The following is a 19,335-nucleotide window of genomic DNA, read 5'->3' as shown; positions in this document are numbered from 1 at the left end:
TTTACTTTTCAAAGTTATTATAATGATTTTATTTAATAGTATCTACACGTTATTAGGTGACCATTATTATATTAAAATATTATTTATTAATTTAATCAAAATAATTTAAATTTTATTAAAATTATTTTAAATTAATCAAAATTATTTTAAAAATAATTATAGCTACTACAATGTATGAAACTACTCGATAGTTATTACAGTGTGTACAAGTTACTTGATAATTATTACAATGTAAAATTTTAATTATTTAAATATTTCAGAGCGTAGGATTTAGAACTTAAGTTTTTAAAATTTAATCAAGATTTATTCAATAATTATTATAGTTGTTATAGTATATAGAAATTATTTTATAACTATACAATATAAAAATTTAACTATTTCAGTATTTAGAATTTAAAATTTAAAATATAAACATAATATGTAGAAATTATTTGATAACTACTGCAGTAAAAAAAATTAATTATTTTAATAAAATCTTAAATCATAAATTTTAAATACTATTATATTAAAATATTTTTTTATCAATTTAATTAAAATTATTTAAATTTTATCAAAATTATTTTAAATTAATTGAAATACTTAAAATAATTATAGAAGTATTAAATAGTTATTATAATATTACCATATAATTATATTAAATGTTATTTATTATAGTAATTATTTAATAATTTTTATACGTTATAAGTTAATTGTAGCTACTACGTACGCACGTTAGCATTGAAAATAAAAATATTCTTGAAAGAAAATATTTGACGGAACGTTCTTTTATTTATTGATTTTTATATATAAAAGGAACTCGATGATTTACTAAAAAAACGGCGCCCTTTTTATTTTTGCCTTTGATTCTTCCGTTTGTGGACCCGCGAAAACCAGCTTCCTTACCCTACAGTTAAGTCGTCCCGCGACATACCTGATTATTCATTCAGCAATATTGTGGGACCCAGTCGCTTCTTTGCGGGTATAATTGTGAACAACACCCACACTACTCCGTCCAGCGTCGCCGTCGTTTCTTTCTTCAACTCCCAAACCGAACCGCCGTCGTAATAGACGGGATACAAAACCCCACCTGCTTCAAGTCTCTGCAAGTCTTCCGAAGAACCTCCGTCTTTCTCTCTCGCCCGATCGCGTTCCCTTCTCGCAATCGCTAATCGCATCGTTCCCTCTGACAGGATTTCTCAGGCGGCATCGAGCATCGCCCAATCTATGCTGTATTCGTGCCATGATTCGGCGATCAGTTCGGTGAGCGACTCTCGGATGACGACGATGCTGATGCACCGTAAATGCCCGTCTTCCTGCTAGGTTTGTTGGTATTGGCTTTAGTCGTTGGCTAGGGCCGTGGATCTTGTGTTGCTGGATCTCTGGATGGATGCGAGCCCAGTTTAGTACGGAGGAGGTGGATTGTTATGCTGCTTTGGCAAGTACTAAGCTAGAGTTGTACTTCGCGAATGGGCGTTGTAAATCTCACGCTGAGTATTGGGAAAGCAGTAGCAAGGATTATTGTGGCCTAGACTTGCTAGTCTTTGCCCTTGAGCATTGGGTTCGTGTTTCTCGGGTAATTTCCCCATTTTTCTTCTTTTTAGTTAATTGTGCAGAAAAGAATTTGCTACGAGAATAATGTGTTCGAACAATTCATGAAATAATATTATTTTCCTAATTCATACAAAAAGTAATAATTTACAGGAGATGATTTTGATCATTTTCTTAGATTATGTTGATTTTCTTTTGCATGGAGCATCCTTTGGGACATTATAGCTTGTTCTAACTATTTTTGTATAGGGACCTGATAAAACTGAAAGTGAAAAAACTTCGTCTGCCTTCACCTTTTGATGCCTACACATCATTGGCAAACTAAAGCAGCAGGAGAAAAAATCACTATACTTCAGGTGCAACATCCGATAGTGGTATGCTATCTGTTTCAGAAGGTTTCTGGCTGTGTTGTAGCCTCGTTTGTCCTTGTTGTGGTTCAAAGAGCAAAGACATTAGTGAGGATCCTGTTCTAAGTGGCGATTCAACTTCATGTAAGATAAATTACTAGTTTGTTCCTCAATTCATGTTTCCAAAAGGATTATTAATCTTAAAATTATGCATTTTGAATATCGGACATAAGTTTCATGGTGGACATTTTATCTAGGACAGTTTGTTGTTATGGGGGTTCAAATTGTTATATTTTATTAGATATTACCTTTCTAATTGTGTTCTTTCACATTTGTTGGATTTTAGAAGTTAATGTTTTTGTCTAGACCACATGGAGCAGCTCCTTGTGGTATATGATTTTATTTGATACAATGAATTTTAAAGAGCCAAAGTCACTTATAAAGGTCCAGGAAGGACAAGTAGAATTGGGAAAAAAAACTTATATTACGTGTAAAATTATGGGTACAGAATGGAAAAACGTGAATTGGAGAAAAGTTATTACTACAAATTATTTATAGAGTAGTGGGAATGAAGATTTAGGAAATAACTCTGTTGATGAATGCACTGAAGACTTAATGATAAATCTCTTAGGGCAGCGAGATCAATAAAGCTTGCTGACTTCTGACAGAAAAATGTTTTTGTTGGAAGAAATAAAATATAGAGAAAGTTGGTAAAACATGATTTTTGTATTGTTATCAGCAGAACAACAATGGAAGGGTTCTTGAAGATTTGAGGCTTCAAAAATGTTGCTGTCCAGTTTAGAATTCATAGGTTAATCTTGTTCTCAAGTTTTTAAATCTCTTCTGGATCTATATTAAAAATGTCTGCGCATCGCCAGAACTATTCCATGGTATATGTGTGCTAGTCAAATAGCAACCACTAATTTTATATTTTCAAGTGTACTACTAGCCTGTAGGACTCACTAGGTCCTAACCCCAATGCCAACCTGAAAATTTCAAATGTTAATACTTGCATACTTCAACAGTGCAGCTAGTTCACAGTGAACCAAGAATTTACTGTAGTAGTTTTGCAAAATGTGATAAAGCAAATCAGATGAAGGAATCTAGCTCAAAAAAACATTTAGTGGATTTCTGCAATAAACAAGTAATAACTAATAAGCATTACAAAGTACAATGTGCTGCTGCACTTGGTTCCTTTCAAGCCAGCACCTAACAATATTCAAGAAATGCTGGCAAGCACCCCTGACAATACAAAACCATTATTCTGGCATGCTGTGGAACTTATCATAACTGAAAAAACTTGTTCATAGTTAAAATGCCACAACAACCAATTATTTTGTTAGTCTAAGGATTTCTGTTAGTTCAATTGCTTTGTACAGCTATTAATTCTTTTCGCAATTGATTTTACATGGCCCTCATAAAATGTATTCAGTTTTTATAGATCTAGTATGAGATAAAAGCATAGCATTTCACTCTAATGCACTATAAATGCATCAAAAGGCACATTAAACTACTACTGTGTCAATTTTCATCTTATGCCATGATAACTTGACCTAAAATCATATAGATGCACATCCTTCATCAAATTATTATGCTATTATTTTTCATCCAGTTTCCTGTATTACTTGTGCCTTTCCTAAATTACAAGAGGTTCATTCTGGTCGGTTTTTGTAGATTCTTTTTTTCTGTGTTCAAACTGATGGCCTTCTCTGTCACAATTAATCACCATAATCAAGACATTCATCAACAATTATCTATTGCTGCTACAGTGAACTCTTTGGAGCTCAGATCAAATTCAGGAAGGACACCAGGAACTCCATATAGAGTATCTCCAAGTCCATCTCGATTTTCATTGTCTCCACAACCAAATAAACTTGAACCATTAAATCTCAGCCTCAACGAGATCATCAAACTTACACAAAATTTCTCATCCACACAAGTAATTGGCAAAGGTGAGTTTGCAACAGTGTATAAGGCTGAGCTACATGGTGGACAGCTTATCGCTATAAAGCGAGCAAAAAAGGTAATTCTAACGATCACATTCATAATTAAAGAAATGACAAATGTTCATACTTTTAAACATGCTATTCAAAATTTTAATCCGAGTAATTTGTTAGATATCTTTTGATTATTCTGTTATGGATCTTGTCCTCCATCAAGTGTTTATTGTATAAAAGCTCTTAATAGTCTTGACATTTAGAGGATCTCATTTATCACTTTTACTCACTCATGTGAGAAAATGAGAAGCATGCACTAATCTGGATTAACATGTCATTAGATGCAAACTGCATGCTGAATGGTTTAATCTATCATATTTTACACAACAAATTTCTCTTATGTATTTGTCCACAATTGATGAGATCAAGAAGCACAACTTTCTTTCTCTGGATACGTGATAAATTCATTCCTATATTACAATTTCAATTTTTTTCAGCATCATCTTAATTTGCTTGTTTCACTGTTATGTTTACTACTTCCTATATCTCCTTTTAAGAACAAAATTTAAGATGTGTGTCTGAATTGAGAATTCAATCTTATTGTTTAATCATGGAGTAATTTCTATTTAATATCTTTTTAATTTTATTATTTGGGTTGTTGTTTGAGATCACTTAATCTAAATCCTCAGGAGCATGGTTACACTCTTGACAGTTTGTATTCTCGACAGGAACACATCGCTACTATCCAAGCCGAATTCAAAAATGAAGTCAAACTCCTCACTAGAATTGAACATAGAAATTTGGTCAGATTACTTGGTTATACTGATAAAGGAAATGAGTTTATTATCATTACTGAGTATATGCCAAATGGCACCCTACGGGAGCATTTAGATGGTAAGAGACATTCATGCTTAGTAAGCAACAGATGGATTAGCTTAATAAGCAATGGATGAATTAGCCTAAAGCCAATTCATATTTCAACTAATTTGCAGGTAAGTACGGGAAGATTTTGGATTTCAGTCAGCGGTTAGAAATAGCCATTGATGTTGCTCATGGATTAACATATCTCCATCACTATGCAGGTGAAAATCTCTATGCTCCTGTTGTTGCTTCCATAAGAAAGTTTTCTTGATAGATTCTAGCTCATCATATTCAAATGTATACCTTCTCTCTCTCTCTCTCTCTCTTTTTTTTAAAAAAAAAAATCCATGAAAGAGAACTATTACTTTTGAAATATATAATTTCACCAAGGATTAGTTCATTTTATTTTAACATCCTTAGATTATAAGAAACATGATCGACTGGGATATATGCAATAAGCAATTTTTTCAAGGATTATGATCCTGTTTTAGGTTTAGCTTTACCAAATGCGATGTTGATTGTTCATGTGTGCACGTGTGAAAACAAGAAAAAGAGGTTGAGGGAGAGGGAGAGGGATATGGAGGAGGAAGGGCAAGATAGAAAGCAGGGAGAGATTTTGCATTGTAGATCATTTTGGGAGCTTTCCTTCAGTCTAGCAAGTCTGTAGTTTGAATCTATGTTGGGAAGCAGTGTGCAGGAAAGCGTTAATTTGGTTGGCTGGTAATAGACAAAGTGGAGACTCTCACAAATCAAGATAGAGTAAGACCCTTCAATGATTTCTTTTCATTAAGCCAAATGGTAGTCACATAAGTCATACTTCATTATACTTACGAACTTAAGATCATATATCAATATATACTTTGAGTTTTAGTTGTTCTTTATTGCAATACACTTGATAAAGTGATGAGCAATTGTATAGCAGAAAGCATAACGACTGCTCAAATCCTTGTAGGGAACAGATTTCAACCTGCAAAGTGGCAGTTGCCCTGTTAACCGGTTGTATTGCAAGGAAATTCTTCTTTGTATTATTGCAAGTTTGAAGTGCATGCATCCAATACTGAATTTAAATGTCCACATTAGCAATTCTTCCTCAAAATTCGCATACAAATCAAATAACTGGAACCTGCACCATTGCATGGCTTGATAATGTATGCTTAATGGCATTTTGATATCTGACTATCTGTGCACATCCCGTATATATGTGACTCTAAAGTTTCTAATAATATGCTTTTGATGTATTATTATACTGCCAGAGAAGAGTATCATTCACCGTGATGTGAAGTCATCAAACATTTTACTAACTGAAGGCTTTAGAGCCAAGGTCACTGACTTTGGCTTCGCTCGAACTGGACCAATGGAAGCCGATCAGACTCACATTCAGACCAAGGTAAAAGGGACAGCTGGTTATGTTGATCCAGAATATCTGAACACATGTAAACTTACAGTGAGGAGCGATGTTTTCTCCTTCGGAATTTTGCTGCTGGAAATTCTTTCGGCCCGCCACCCAATAGATATAAAGAGATCTGATGAAAGGATTACTGTGAGATGGGTAAGATCATTATACTGCCACCTATATTGTAGCATGTTAACTCATCTCACGCCCTGAATTTTACAGGATTTGACATAGGACTGATTTCATGCATGCTTAAATTTGTGATTTGCCAAAATTTAACTAGATTGGTTAACAAACCCCTAACTATAAATTAGACTTGGTAATCACTGCAATGCTGTCTTAAGCATTACTAAAGCTATATATTGCCTACAATGCAGGCCTTCAACAAATATAAGGAAGGCAACGAGAGGCAAATACTGGATCCTCAGCTGCGTGAAGTGGTGGCAGATCTGGTAGTAAAGAAGATATTTGCTTTGGTTTTTAAGTGTGCTGCTCCTAGTCGCAAAGATCGACCAGTCATGCGAGAAGTTGTCGAACAGCTTTGGGGGATAAGGAAAGACTACACTAGTAGGAGATCATGATCATGAAGTTATTATCATATTGTGCAGAAAAGTGTGGCCATGACAATTGAATGATTTATTCAATGTGAATCAACCCTTTGTTGTACTACAAACCTTCAACTTCTTTTCAATATTTTGCAGTCGAGCATTGCCTTTTGAACACTTCTTAGTGTATGTTAAAATGCAAGATGTACAATTTTGTGGATTGGTGATGAAGCATACTTTTGCATACAAGAAAATGTATAAAAGAGGCATAGCTATGCAAAAATATAGTAAATGAAGATATATTATGATATTTCGAAAGAAATCAAAATAAGATTTGCAAGTAACAAAAAACTAATATGATGAGAATATCATAGGAATATTGGACACAAATATCTTCTAGTTTTTTTCATTCTCATTCATTCACACGCTCTAGATTGAATGTGTTGTAAGAATATGATTGGATGTTGTAAGAATTTTTAAATTACCAAGTGAATAGATCATAGACATACATAGCTTTAATGAGATGTATGTTTGTAATATGCCCATCAATCAAAAATCTAAATTACTATATAATGTCAAATTGAAATAACCTACTTAGAATATGATTCAAAATCTTAATCTTACTTTATGTCTTATATTGTATTCAGTTTGTCATCTTTGAAAATTTATTATCATCACCAAAATTTACTATCGCAAATTATAAAAAATTATATATATAGGGTAGTCTTAAAAAGCGAACATGTAAAATTACATAACAATAGACTCCTAAACACAATCTTAATGTCAAATTATTCACTTCCATCAACAAGAGTAGTTGGCTTGACTTGAACTTTATTTCCCATATTTCTCCTAAAATTAAAGAGATTCACCTCCTTGAAAAGCTTTCCTCTTCAACTCTTTATACATATATATATATATATTTTTTTTTGCTTATTTTTGGCCGATGCAAGATTTGATTATTTTGACAATCTAATTAATGCACTTAAAAACTTAGATGAAGACAAGCCATAGCTTCTAATACGTTAATTTCATTTATTGTACTCTCCGATTCGACAATCCAACTCATAGATTCTTCCATTTCTAGTGCTTTAACGAAATAGACAACTAAATTAATCATGATGATTAAGCAACAAAGTTTTAAAAAAAGCAATGCTGATTACTAAATGCACCTCGATTAAAAAGTAACTCAATTTCACTTAAACCAAAACACTAAGCCAAACCCAATTAATACACATGTCCAGCTCCAACTTTTGAACCTAAAACTTAAAACAAAATTTTGGTTACGTTGGCCATTCATAGGAGGAACAAACACTACATTTGGCAGTGAATCGTATATATTTCAAAGCCACTACTAGTACTTTAATTTAATTAATTTAATTTGTAACTTTAACGAACGGTTTCAAGGGGAGTTTTCATGTGGGGAAGGCACATCTCCTCCCCCATATCTAACTAAAGATATGCAAGGGCTGGCCAACGTCCATCCCACGTACCATCCAAACCAAAGCACAGAATAATTCACTTTTCCTTCATCATTCAGAATGAGACATATATATATGCATCTACCTTGCCAAAGTATAAGAACAAATGTCACTGATAGATGCAAGAATCTAAGAACATTATGCATTTTGGAAGCATCCCAATTAATCCTTTACCATTTGAACTAATTAACACGTACGCTTGATAAAGAGCGACGGCTTGCCTAGAACTTAAATGTACATGAAGGTCGTCGTCCATCGATCTTTCGATCACCGTTAGTTAATTAATTAATTAATTAATGACATAGGAAATTAAGTCATTTACAAGTTCCATTCCTACCGTTAATTTAATTAATGATAATTTGAGACTTGAACGTTACTAAAGCCTACGATGAGGACGTCGAGGTGACTAATGTGTCATTAAGTGATAGACGATAGGGAACAAAAGGTTGCGTGTTTTTGGCGTGCGCATCTAAATATGCTAATTAATCCGTATCGTATTTTATTTTATTTTAATAAGATTTGAGGTGAGTCATAACTAGCGTGTGTGTGTGAATGAGTTGTGTGGGATCACACGAGGATTGGATTGACATTATTAATTTTTTTAATTTTTCAATTATGAAATTAGTTTTATATTTAATATTTTTTTAAAAAAAATAAAAAAGGTATGACAATGATTTATTATTAAAATGTCGTCCCATCCCACTTTTATATACTTTATTTTGGAAGCGGTGGATTCATAATAATTGCTATAACAAGAACATTTTAATTATGATTAATATAAAAATTTATATTATAATAATCATAATTTATAATTGTTATAATATTGATATTGCAATTCTAATTAATATTGATAAATTATATTTTAATAGTACTTCATTTTATCTTAGTTAATATTAATTAATATTATATTATACTTCAATTGACTTTGATCAATACTAATAATCCTGTATTGCAATAATTATAATTCATAGCTCTTATAATATACCTATTTTGATCAATATCAATTAATATTATATTATAATAATTACGGGATCATAATTATTATAATTATGTAATTATAAAATTATGAGATTGTAATTACTATAATTGTGTCCTCATAAAATAATATTAAAATAAAATAAATTTAAAAAATAAAATAAAATATTATTTTGCTAATAAATAAAAAAGCGTCCTTTTGATTATTCCAAAAAAAAAAAAGGAGAGCATCATTTGAATTTTACCCTAATATTTTCCTATTTGTTGTTTACCAATTTTTACCAATGCTAGTATACTCTTCTGATGGGGGAGTAGGACCGGCGCCGTTGCCTCGTAGGCGGTGACGGTGGATAAGTGGGTGCAGATAACGAGTTGGTTTTGAAAGCGATGAGTTCCCTCCGCCACGTCACTCGCATCTCGGCGCCGACGGCAGCAACGTTATCCGGTCGGGAATATCTAACGATCGCACGCCAACCCACGCCGCCCATCTCTCCGTCCATTCTTAGATCGGACGGTTCGTATTGGCACTTCCAGGTTCCCTCGCTGGGCCAATCGAGAGGGAGAACGCGTTAAGGGGATAGCGATAACACGTGGCAACGGGCCGGACGAACGCGGCTCCACTACGTAAGGAATCTTTCGGATACGTCCCTGAAGAAGTAAATATTCTAAGGCTGTAAGTACGTGTCGCTGTGGTAAATTTTGGGTGTGGGTGAACTAAAATTTTGTTTGTTTTGGTGTGAATTTTTTTCTAGATAACCCCCTATCAGTTTCCCTATTTTCAACATTCCCCCCGATTTCCGGCCTCTTTCGTCTTCCTCCTCTATATAACCGTAGGAATAGCGGGGCTTGTGAGGCATTCAATACCTCCAAAGCCCTCACTCGACCTCTTCCGCCACTGCTGTGGCTCTCACACTCGTTATCGGGCTTCCCAGCTGTGGTAACTGCCAATGGGGGCGGCGATCCTTTCGGACCTGCTCGCGGAGATCTTGATCCCGGCCGCGGCCGCCGTCGGGATCGCTTTTGCGCTCTTCCAGTGGGTGCTGGTTTCGCGTGTGAAGCTCTCGACGGAGAAACAGGCGCCTGCTGGTAAGAAGAATGGGTATGGCGACTATCTCATCGAGGAGGAGGAAGGGCTCAATGATCACAACGTGGTGTCGAAGTGCGCCGAGATCCAGAGCGCCATCTCTGAAGGTTCGTCATTATCATTTTCTTAAAGTTATCTAAGCTGCTATGGTTCTATTTCATAGATCCGAATTGCTTAGTATAGGAGATGACTAGACAAGGGATACTTAGATGGGAAAAAGCGTACTGTTTGAACATATTCAAAGAGAACTCCTTTTTCACAATAGTAAGTTTTCTCTGTATAGACGGAGATAACTTAAGAGACCACAACTTCCGTCGTTCTGAATCACCTAGATTTGTGATTTGAGACAATCATAAACAGAAGGGGGATTTTTTCATCGAGTGGGAAAAGAATGATTTTTTTATACATTTTCAAATTCAGAATTTTTTACTCAGTTTAAGTTGCTCTGTCTAAAAAGTCGGCTAAAAGGGTTCATATTTTATCAACTTGGCTTTGTCTTCGACACTTGTACTCTTTTTTCTTTTTGGCCATTGAGAAATGAAAAAGTTGAAGTTCAGATGTCGGCGTGTTTTCTTTATTTTTTCAAGTGTCCGTGTACTCTAGTGTGAGGTTAAGTTTGTCATGGCTGAGTACAATGTTTAAAGTATCAACCTCACTCGTACTCAGTGATAATGGCTCTCTTTTTCTTTATTTGTAATACTAATGAGCGTAGTTTCCCGATAGCTACAGCTTTCTCTAATCCTTCATGATTTGATTCATTTCCTTGTATTAGTATGGGGAATACTAATTCTTGTAGTTTCATGGTGTAGCTCGAGTATCAGGTTGAGTGGCTAATACATGTTTGGTTGTGAGATACAACTATCTACCACTATTGACTGACTTCTTTGTTGGTCCTTGAAAAGGTGTAGTATACTTTCAGTTTGCCATTTTGGATTGCAACCGTACAGAACTGAGTAGATCTGTTCAACACTTTTGGCAGTGCCCGTTTACTAGATAGTTCCACAGCTAGTTACAAATCTGCACCCGAAGTTGCTAAAACCACAATCTCGACTTTCAAAATATCCAATTCACACACCTTCTTTCTCTATATACCATAAATACCTTTGATTCAATATTGCTAGTTCATAATGAATTTCGGACTTTTGAAGTCGTCCTTTATTAAAATTATGAACTCGAGAGTGCTTGGTATGTACACTAATCAACACTCCAACAAATATTAAAATAGATTTTTCTTTCTAAAATGATGTGTTTTGGATCATCAAATCAACATGCGGACTGATAATGTTCATTTTGAATAGAAAATTATAAACGAGGGTTAGTTGGAGTATCAGGTAATCCCATCAAATCTTCAAAAATCACCTGGATAATCCAAAATCTGTTATTTTGGAACAAAAACTATACCACAATGTTTTCAGTGACGGATAGATTGTTCATGTTTTCTGAATTGAAAAGCTCCAGAATTTACCTTGGTAACCGAGAAATGATCATCTTGGTGGCTGAAAACAGGTCATTGTAGGGAGGAAAATATACCATAGTATATCTGGGAGTGTCATTGAGTATTCAAAGGGTTTTTAATTTCAAACAATCGATCAAGATGAGTTCAAAGCCCTAAACTTTTTTTTTAAGCTAAAAACTCCAAACTAGGGGTATTTTGGTTAAGTGGGGTGAGAAAGTGTGTGTTTTGGTATTTTGGAAGGAGCATGATTTTGGAACTCAAACTTCATACGCCTGTTATTGAACCATGAACCTCTTTAACATGTTAAGATGACATTATTCATTTGAAACTTCAGCAGGGTCATTTTTTTGCAGTCTGCTGCAGTTGTTGCAGTCATGGTTAACTTCATCCATTGTTATTTGTTTCCTCATGTATATATATGATTTTAATCCCAACAAGTATTAGACAATTATCACTAAAAATTTTAGTAATAAAGATGTTGATAATAATATAGATTATTGTATTATCTAGCAATGATATTTTAAAATAGATTGTCAATTAGCAATAAGAAATTATCACTAATGACCAGATGATTAATACTGTCATCAACTATAGAACCTATCATTGACGAAACTAAATAAAATTATTGTCACTAAAGGTTTTAGTGATAATTTTTTCATCATTAATACACACCTTTTTTTTAGTGACTGTATGTCACATTGAATAATATATATAAGCTGGTATTGTTCATCTAAATTTTTGAAAAAATCACCAGGCTTTAGACATCTGTGCCCTGTCTTTTATACCATGAAATCCAAAAACAAAATTTTATTGCTCTGTCTATAGTTCCAATGTTTTTTGCATAGAGTAAGATCCAAAAATAATAATTTATTGCCTTATCTTCAAAGGTATGCGATTACGGATATACAGTTTGTGGCTTTGTGACAGAATTTTCTCACTACTGACCGCTGTCCAAAACTCATGTATCTTGAAATAAGCCATATTTTTATAGCCTGGCTTCTGTTCTAATTTCTCTTTGTGACCTGTTTGCTCCCAAGAGCTCCAGTAATGCACCTTTAAGCACTTAGATGACATCTTTATGAATAAGAACTTTGAAGAGAGATTAAAGTTAAATTTATCATTTTTCATAGCCATAACTAAAGATTGTTATTATCTTTGATAATATTTCATATGAAGCTATGCTATTCTTTCACTACTTATAGATTGCCTTGAAATTTATGTTTTTTGCCTGCAACTTTTTACTTCAGTTTTTGCGTCAGTCTCAACTTAGGCAGTGGCAACTATCATAAGCATCAAATTCATACTGTCTATGTTATTCTCATCATTTTCTCCTTCGTTCTACTTATGTTACTCACTTAAGTACCTAGAATAACCCACCGTGGATGCACTTTGTCTTGACGTGTTCTTTTACTGCAAAAACAGGAGCTACTTCCTTCCTCTTCACCGAATACCAGTATGTTGGAATCTTCATGGCAGTTTTTGCTGTACTGATCTTCCTCTTTCTTGGTTCTGTGGAAGGCTTTAGCACAAAAAAACAGCCATGCACCTACAGCAAGGATAAGTACTGCAAACCAGCACTTGCTAATGCTATCTTTAGTACTTTGTCATTCTTGCTTGGTGCTGTCACTTCTGTTGTGTCTGGTTTTCTTGGGATGAAAATAGCAACATTTGCCAATGCAAGAACAACTTTAGAAGCAAGGAAAGGTGTTGGAAAAGCATTTATCACTGCATTCAGATCTGGTGCAGTTATGGGCTTTTTGCTAGCTGCAAATGGCCTTTTGGTGTTATATATTTCGATTAACTTATTCCACTTGTATTATGGCGATGACTGGGAAGGCCTATTTGAAGCCATTACTGGTTACGGTCTTGGTGGGTCTTCCATGGCTCTTTTTGGGAGAGTTGGTGGTGGTATCTATACAAAAGCGGCTGATGTCGGTGCTGATCTAGTTGGTAAGGTTGAGAGAAACATTCCTGAAGATGACCCCCGAAACCCAGCTGTAAGTTTGTTAGATGCAAATTTTTTGTCTGCATCTACTTGATACCGAACTAGTAGTTGATAATTTGTTGATATAAGCAAATCCGTCTATCTGTTCTCACCTTCCTTTTTGCATCTTTTTTAGTTAAGCATATAAGCTAATCTATTAGTTATATGATGGGCAACACATTGCAGGTCATAGCTGATAATGTTGGAGATAATGTGGGGGATATTGCTGGAATGGGATCTGATCTTTTTGGTTCATACGCTGAGTCGTCATGTGCTGCTTTGGTTGTTGCCTCTATTTCTTCCTTTGGAATTAACCATGATTTTACCTCCATGTGCTATCCCCTTCTTATCAGTTCGATGGGTATCATTGTTTGCTTGATAACTACTCTGTTTGCCACCGACTTTTTTGAAATAAAAACAGTGAAAGAAATTGAGCCTGCACTTAAAAGGCAGCTGATTGTCTCCACTGCTCTTATGACTCTTGGAATTGCACTTGTTAGCTGGATAGCTCTCCCATCTTCCTTCACTATCTTCAATTTTGGTGAGCAGAAGCTAGTTAAAAATTGGTAAGTGCACTGACTTAGTGCCGTGATTAAAGGTTTGAGAATAGTCTGACCTCCTCTTTCTATTTGCTAGGGAGCTGTTCTTCTGCGTTGCCATGGGATTATGGGCTGGCCTGGTTATTGGGTTTACCACAGAATATTATACAAGCAATGCGTACAGGTTATAAACTATATATTTATTTCCTTTTCTCGGCCATTCCTATGTAATTGTGCTTAATATATAGATTGTCCTTACATTTCCTTTCCTGCAGCCCTGTGCAAGATGTTGCTGATTCTTGCCGAACTGGTGCTGCAACTAATGTCATCTTTGGACTTGCTTTGGGATACAAATCGGTCATCATCCCAATTTTTGCCATTGCTGTGGGTATTTTTGTTAGCTTTAGTCTCGCTGCCATGTACGGCATTGCAGTTGCTGCACTCGGTATGCTGAGCACTATTGCAACTGGTCTGGCAATCGACGCTTATGGCCCCATCAGTGATAATGCCGGAGGCATTGCTGAGATGGCCGGCATGAGCCACAGGATTCGTGAGAGGACTGACGCTTTGGATGCTGCAGGCAATACCACTGCAGCAATTGGAAAGGTACTGAATCTTCAGTTCAACGAGTACTGTGTTTCATTCATGACACTCCCTAGATTTAGTTTGTGGATCCAAACTTGTAGTTCTAATTTGACTTTCTTTTATTGGCTTAGGGATTTGCCATTGGTTCTGCTGCCTTGGTTTCCCTTGCGCTCTTCGGTGCCTTTGTTAGTAGAGCAGCAATCTCTGCTGTGGATGTTCTCACACCCAAAGTCTTCATTGGGTTGATTGTCGGTGCCATGCTCCCTTACTGGTTCTCTGCCATGACCATGAAGAGTGTTGGTAGAGCAGCGCTGGAGATGGTCGAGGAAGTCCGTAGACAGTTCAATACCATTCCTGGCCTTATGGAGGGCAATGCCAAACCAGATTATGCCACCTGCGTCAAGATCTCCACAGATGCTTCGATCAAGGAGATGATCCCTCCTGGTGCTCTGGTGATGCTCACGCCTCTCATTGTGGGAACCCTCTTCGGTGTCGAAACTCTAGCTGGTGTTCTTGCTGGCGCTCTCGTTTCCGGAGTTCAGGTACGTCGAAAGTAGTTTTCTCACAATATGAATTTGCATGGTGATGCTCGTCCCTTGTTGCTAAACAGATTGCTATCTCTGCGTCAAACACCGGTGGTGCTTGGGATAATGCAAAGAAGTACATTGAGGTAACATTCTTGATGCATTACATTTGCATTTTCTTGAGTCTGTCTTAAGATTGTGAACCTGAACTTCCTGTTCAGGCTGGTGCGTCCGAGCATGCAAGAACTCTTGGTCCTAAGGGTTCGGATGCCCACAAGGCAGCTGTGATTGGTGACACCATTGGGGATCCCTTGAAAGACACATCTGGGCCATCACTCAACATCCTCATCAAGCTTATGGCTGTGGAGTCGCTTGTGTTTGCACCCTTCTTTGCTGCCCACGGCGGTCTGCTCTTCAAGATATTCTAAAGCTTATGGTTGTGGAGTGATCACTGCCAATTTAGATCGCCCCAAGTTCATCCTTCATCCCTGCATAAACTAGTGTAGTTTATGAACTCTAGTTCCCTTATTGAATTTCTCAACCATTTTGGCTGCTTTGTTATTGTTTTTTGTAAGCTGTTGGACCTTCAAGGTCGGCACCTAGACGTCCTACCGGACGACCGGCAAGCAAATCTTGTACTACTACATATTACGGTGATCATTACTGTTGAGTGATAAGGGTGATGACAGTGATTACTCTTGGAAGAAATTTCATCAGTTTAATCTGATGCATCTCAACATTGACTTGCCTAATTTTTGTTCTGGTTTTGGGATTGTGGAGGTAGCCACTTTTGTATTGCTTCCTTATCGATGACAAACTTTCTAAATACCAAGTTGACCGTATTATGATGGATTTCATTTCATTTGTTGAAAGAAGAGTTTATATAGTTGAAATACCCCTTAGCTCTGTCCCCTCAACCTCTTAAACCCTTTAAACTCCTTGAACCTTTGACCCCTTTATATAAGAATATATTGTATTCTGTAACATCGGAATACTAAACATAACTGTTTTCCTTAATACTTACATTAACTGTTGCCTGGTGGTGAATCTTTTAGTTTAAATAACCAAAGTACAGTATGCTATCATTATTACATTGCATTTCATCTGTGAATCACAAACTAATTCAATTTTTTCTTTTATAAACAAAGGATGCATGCTCAACACAATTACCATCCAAACATTTTTGTTGTTTTGGTGGAGGCTGTAGCAAATATTGCATGATGTAAAAACAGGCATGACTAGTAATGTGGTATGTGACATCAAATTTACTGATAAACCAAGTGAAAAGGCCTTTCCTAACTTGAGCAACCATCGTACAGCCTGATCTCGACTAGACCTTTAATGCAGTTTCTCTAGTTTTTTTTTTTTGGGTCATATTCTTCTGTAAAATATGAAATCTGCCACTCCAACGGTCTCATACGATCGGTTTCACGACCATCTGTGAGGAGGTAAATCGAGAAGCTGCAGTTGACTACGACAGAGGATCTTTTATCCATATTGCATTTATTTGTGGTAGATGTTATGCTTTTGATTTTTTTTTTGAGTATTGTATTTTAAATTTCTATTTAATGGGCTAATATGAGATTAATAATACACAATAATTACTATTAAGTAATTAAATCTTAATTAAGTGATCTAATATTTGATGCATGAATGAGGTTTATACTATTGAAAGTGGATTGTATGTGTATCTGTTAATTCGGATCGTTAACATTAATGAGCTGTTAACATATTATGAATTTAAATGGATGATCGTGCAAGATATGTCAAGGTATAAAAAGAAGCCAATGTTTATTTGGGCATCTTGAGGATTTGATTGACTTTTCTCCTTCCTCACTTCTCTTCTCATTGAGACGAGGAATCCAGTTGTTGCGCGATCCCTAAAAAAGTCATTCCATTGTACTTGTAGGAACTTTTTGGGGTCAAACATGAGGTAATGACTTTGACTCTCGATTCAGGTCAGTCATTTCAGTTTGCCATTGCATTCATTTTTTTGATTTATCCAATGTAGCCTTATAGATAATGATAACTAGATGTTATGATGCATCCTTTAGTTTGATTATGATGTATTGCAATTGCTTTTTAATTGGCATCAAAGCTTAGGATTAGTTTATTGTCTTCTTTAAGGTGTATGGATTAGATTTCAATGATTTGGTATGTATACATCGATTTTGCATTCGATTCCATTTAGAAGAGAGAATTGATATATATCCGTCGAATCTAGCATTAAAAAATCCTAAGGAGGCGTTTGGTTGGGGGTTATTGTTAATAACCTTGGTTATCTGTTCAAGGTTATCAATGATAACCTTGTTTGGTTTAGGTTATGATTCCCAATTAATATAGCATCACACCATATCAACAAATGAGTTATAATCTGGGAATGTGATTACCTTGGTAGCCTAAGGTTTTCTACAATTCCGAAGGTTAATGAATTTTTTTTCCATAATTACCTTTCTATTTAAAAACTAAGTTAATTAAAATGTACTGTGAAACCTAATTGAAACCGAGTTAATTAATTTAATAAATTTAATTTAAATACTTATATATTTAAAAAATATAATTTATTTAAAATTTTGAAAAATAAAATTAACATATTATATTTATTAATTTAATAAATTATTTTATTAAAATAATTATTTTAACAAATTATTTTATTAAAATATATATAAATTTATTTTAAATTTTAAAAAATAAAATTAATGAATTAAATTTATTAATTTAATGAATTATTTTATTAAAATAATTAGTTTAATGAATTATTTTATTGAAATAAAATTAATGAATTATATTTATTAATTTAATAAATTATTTTATTAAAATAATTATTTTAATCAATTATTTTATTAATATATATAATTTTATTTTATATTTAAAAAAATAAAATTAATGACTTATATTTATTAATTTAATGAATTATTTTATTAAAATAATTATTTTATTAAAAATATTTTAATTTATTTTAAATTTAAAAAAGTATAAATAAATTATATTTATTTTTTATATTATCAATTTAATATCATCATTAATATTATTAATATTATTAATTTAATTTAATTTATTTTAAAAATAAATTGAATCAAGGGTAATATAGTAAATGTTAAACTGGTTATGCTGTATTCCCTTCAAATAAATAAATTGAACCAAACAACATTAAGTTATATTTTATTCCCTATAACCTTGGTTATGTGATTACCAGTTAATCACATAACCAAGGTTATATATAATAACTTGAACCAAACGCCCCCTAAGATATAACCAACATTTCAAATTTTTTGCATTATCTGTGAAGAACACGAATAATGACTTGTTTTTAGAGGGTTTTTGAGTTGAATCGAGCTTTGTGGAGCATCAATCGATTGATGAAGGACAACAATCGATTGATGAGTGTAAAACTAGGCATAGAATGATTTGGAATTGATTGGTAGGTTCGATTGATACTTACCAATCGATTCTGTAAGGAGTCAATCAATTGTCTTGTCGACCCAAAGTTGCGCACAGAATGTTTTGAAATTGATTAAGCAGTTTGATTAATGTTCATCAGTTGATTACCATGAGGACAATCGATTACTGAACCTAAGGTTACACAGAAGGTTGTACAATCAATTGGCTAGTTCAATTGGTGTTCACTAGTCGATTGCCATAAGATCCAATTGTTATTATTCATAGGGTTGTCCACAGAAGACTTCCAAGTCAATTGGTGGGTTCGACTGATGGTCATCAGTTGATTGTTGTGAGGTGTCAATCGATTATTGTGGGTGATCTCGTGAACAGAAACCTTCTAACTCGATCGGGCAACTCGACTACTTCGATTCCATTTAGAAGATCTTTAGAGAATCATTGTATATTCGTCGAATCTAGTATTGGGAAACCCTAGGATAGTTTTGCATTATCTGTGAAGAACACAAATAACGATGTGTTTTTAGGATTTTTTTCGAGCTGAAAAATCACGTTTAGAAATATATAATCGAGTTCTGTGGAGTAACAATTGATTGGTGAAGGACATCAATCGATTGATGAGTGTAAAATTGGGCATAGAATAGTTTGGAATCGTTTGGTGGGTTCGATTGATACTCACCAATCAATTATTATAAGGAGTCAAC

At 34.5% G+C, this 19,335-nt stretch overlaps 2 protein-coding genes across 2 annotated transcripts; both read left to right on the top strand.

Annotated features, from left to right (window-relative positions):
- Positions 1–1,035: 1,035 nt before the first annotated feature.
- Positions 1,036–6,767, top strand: LOC141818545 (calmodulin-binding receptor-like cytoplasmic kinase 3). The gene is made up of 7 exons (XM_074706027.1): positions 1,036–1,552; positions 1,777–2,018; positions 3,644–3,897; positions 4,540–4,705; positions 4,804–4,893; positions 5,926–6,221; positions 6,443–6,767. Exons 2-7 carry the CDS (start codon positions 1,904–1,906, stop codon positions 6,644–6,646), a joined length of 1,125 nt encoding a protein of 374 aa, XP_074562128.1. The 5' UTR covers positions 1,036–1,552; positions 1,777–1,903; the 3' UTR covers positions 6,647–6,767.
- A 3,157-nt stretch (positions 6,768–9,924) lies between these two features.
- Positions 9,925–15,972, top strand: LOC141818541 (pyrophosphate-energized vacuolar membrane proton pump-like). The gene is made up of 8 exons (XM_074706024.1): positions 9,925–10,254; positions 13,026–13,600; positions 13,774–14,153; positions 14,224–14,310; positions 14,402–14,732; positions 14,843–15,253; positions 15,322–15,381; positions 15,457–15,972. Exons 1-8 carry the CDS (start codon positions 10,011–10,013, stop codon positions 15,661–15,663), a joined length of 2,295 nt encoding a protein of 764 aa, XP_074562125.1. The 5' UTR covers positions 9,925–10,010; the 3' UTR covers positions 15,664–15,972.
- Positions 15,973–19,335: the final 3,363 nt, after the last annotated feature.

The sequence above is a fragment of the Curcuma longa genome, unplaced genomic scaffold (genome assembly GCF_044706935.1).
Source record: "Curcuma longa cultivar G26 ecotype Majalengka, Jawa Barat unplaced genomic scaffold, ITB_CL_G26_1.1 contig_25259, whole genome shotgun sequence".
Taxonomy (NCBI): domain Eukaryota; kingdom Viridiplantae; phylum Streptophyta; class Magnoliopsida; order Zingiberales; family Zingiberaceae; genus Curcuma; species Curcuma longa.
Note: the sequence above shows the minus strand (reverse complement) of the source record. Positions and strands in the feature narration are given on the sequence as shown.

What these genes read in the sequence shown, in the direction of transcription:
- LOC141818545 (XM_074706027.1), top strand. Translation starts at nt 1,904, where the DNA reads ATGCTATCTGTTTCAGAAGGTTTCTGGCTGTGTTGTAGCCTCGTTTGT. An exon ending in CTATAAAGCGAGCAAAAAAG is followed by an intron (nt 3,898 to 4,539) that starts GTAATTCTAACG and finishes TATTCTCGACAG; the next exon opens with GAACACATCGCTACTATCCA. An exon ending in ATATCTCCATCACTATGCAG is followed by an intron (nt 4,894 to 5,925) that starts GTGAAAATCTCT and finishes TTATACTGCCAG; the next exon opens with AGAAGAGTATCATTCACCGT.
- LOC141818541 (XM_074706024.1), top strand. Translation starts at nt 10,011, where the DNA reads ATGGGGGCGGCGATCCTTTCGGACCTGCTCGCGGAGATCTTGATCCCG. An exon ending in CCAGAGCGCCATCTCTGAAG is followed by an intron (nt 10,255 to 13,025) that starts GTTCGTCATTAT and finishes CTGCAAAAACAG; the next exon opens with GAGCTACTTCCTTCCTCTTC. An exon ending in TATACAAGCAATGCGTACAG is followed by an intron (nt 14,311 to 14,401) that starts GTTATAAACTAT and finishes CCTTTCCTGCAG; the next exon opens with CCCTGTGCAAGATGTTGCTG.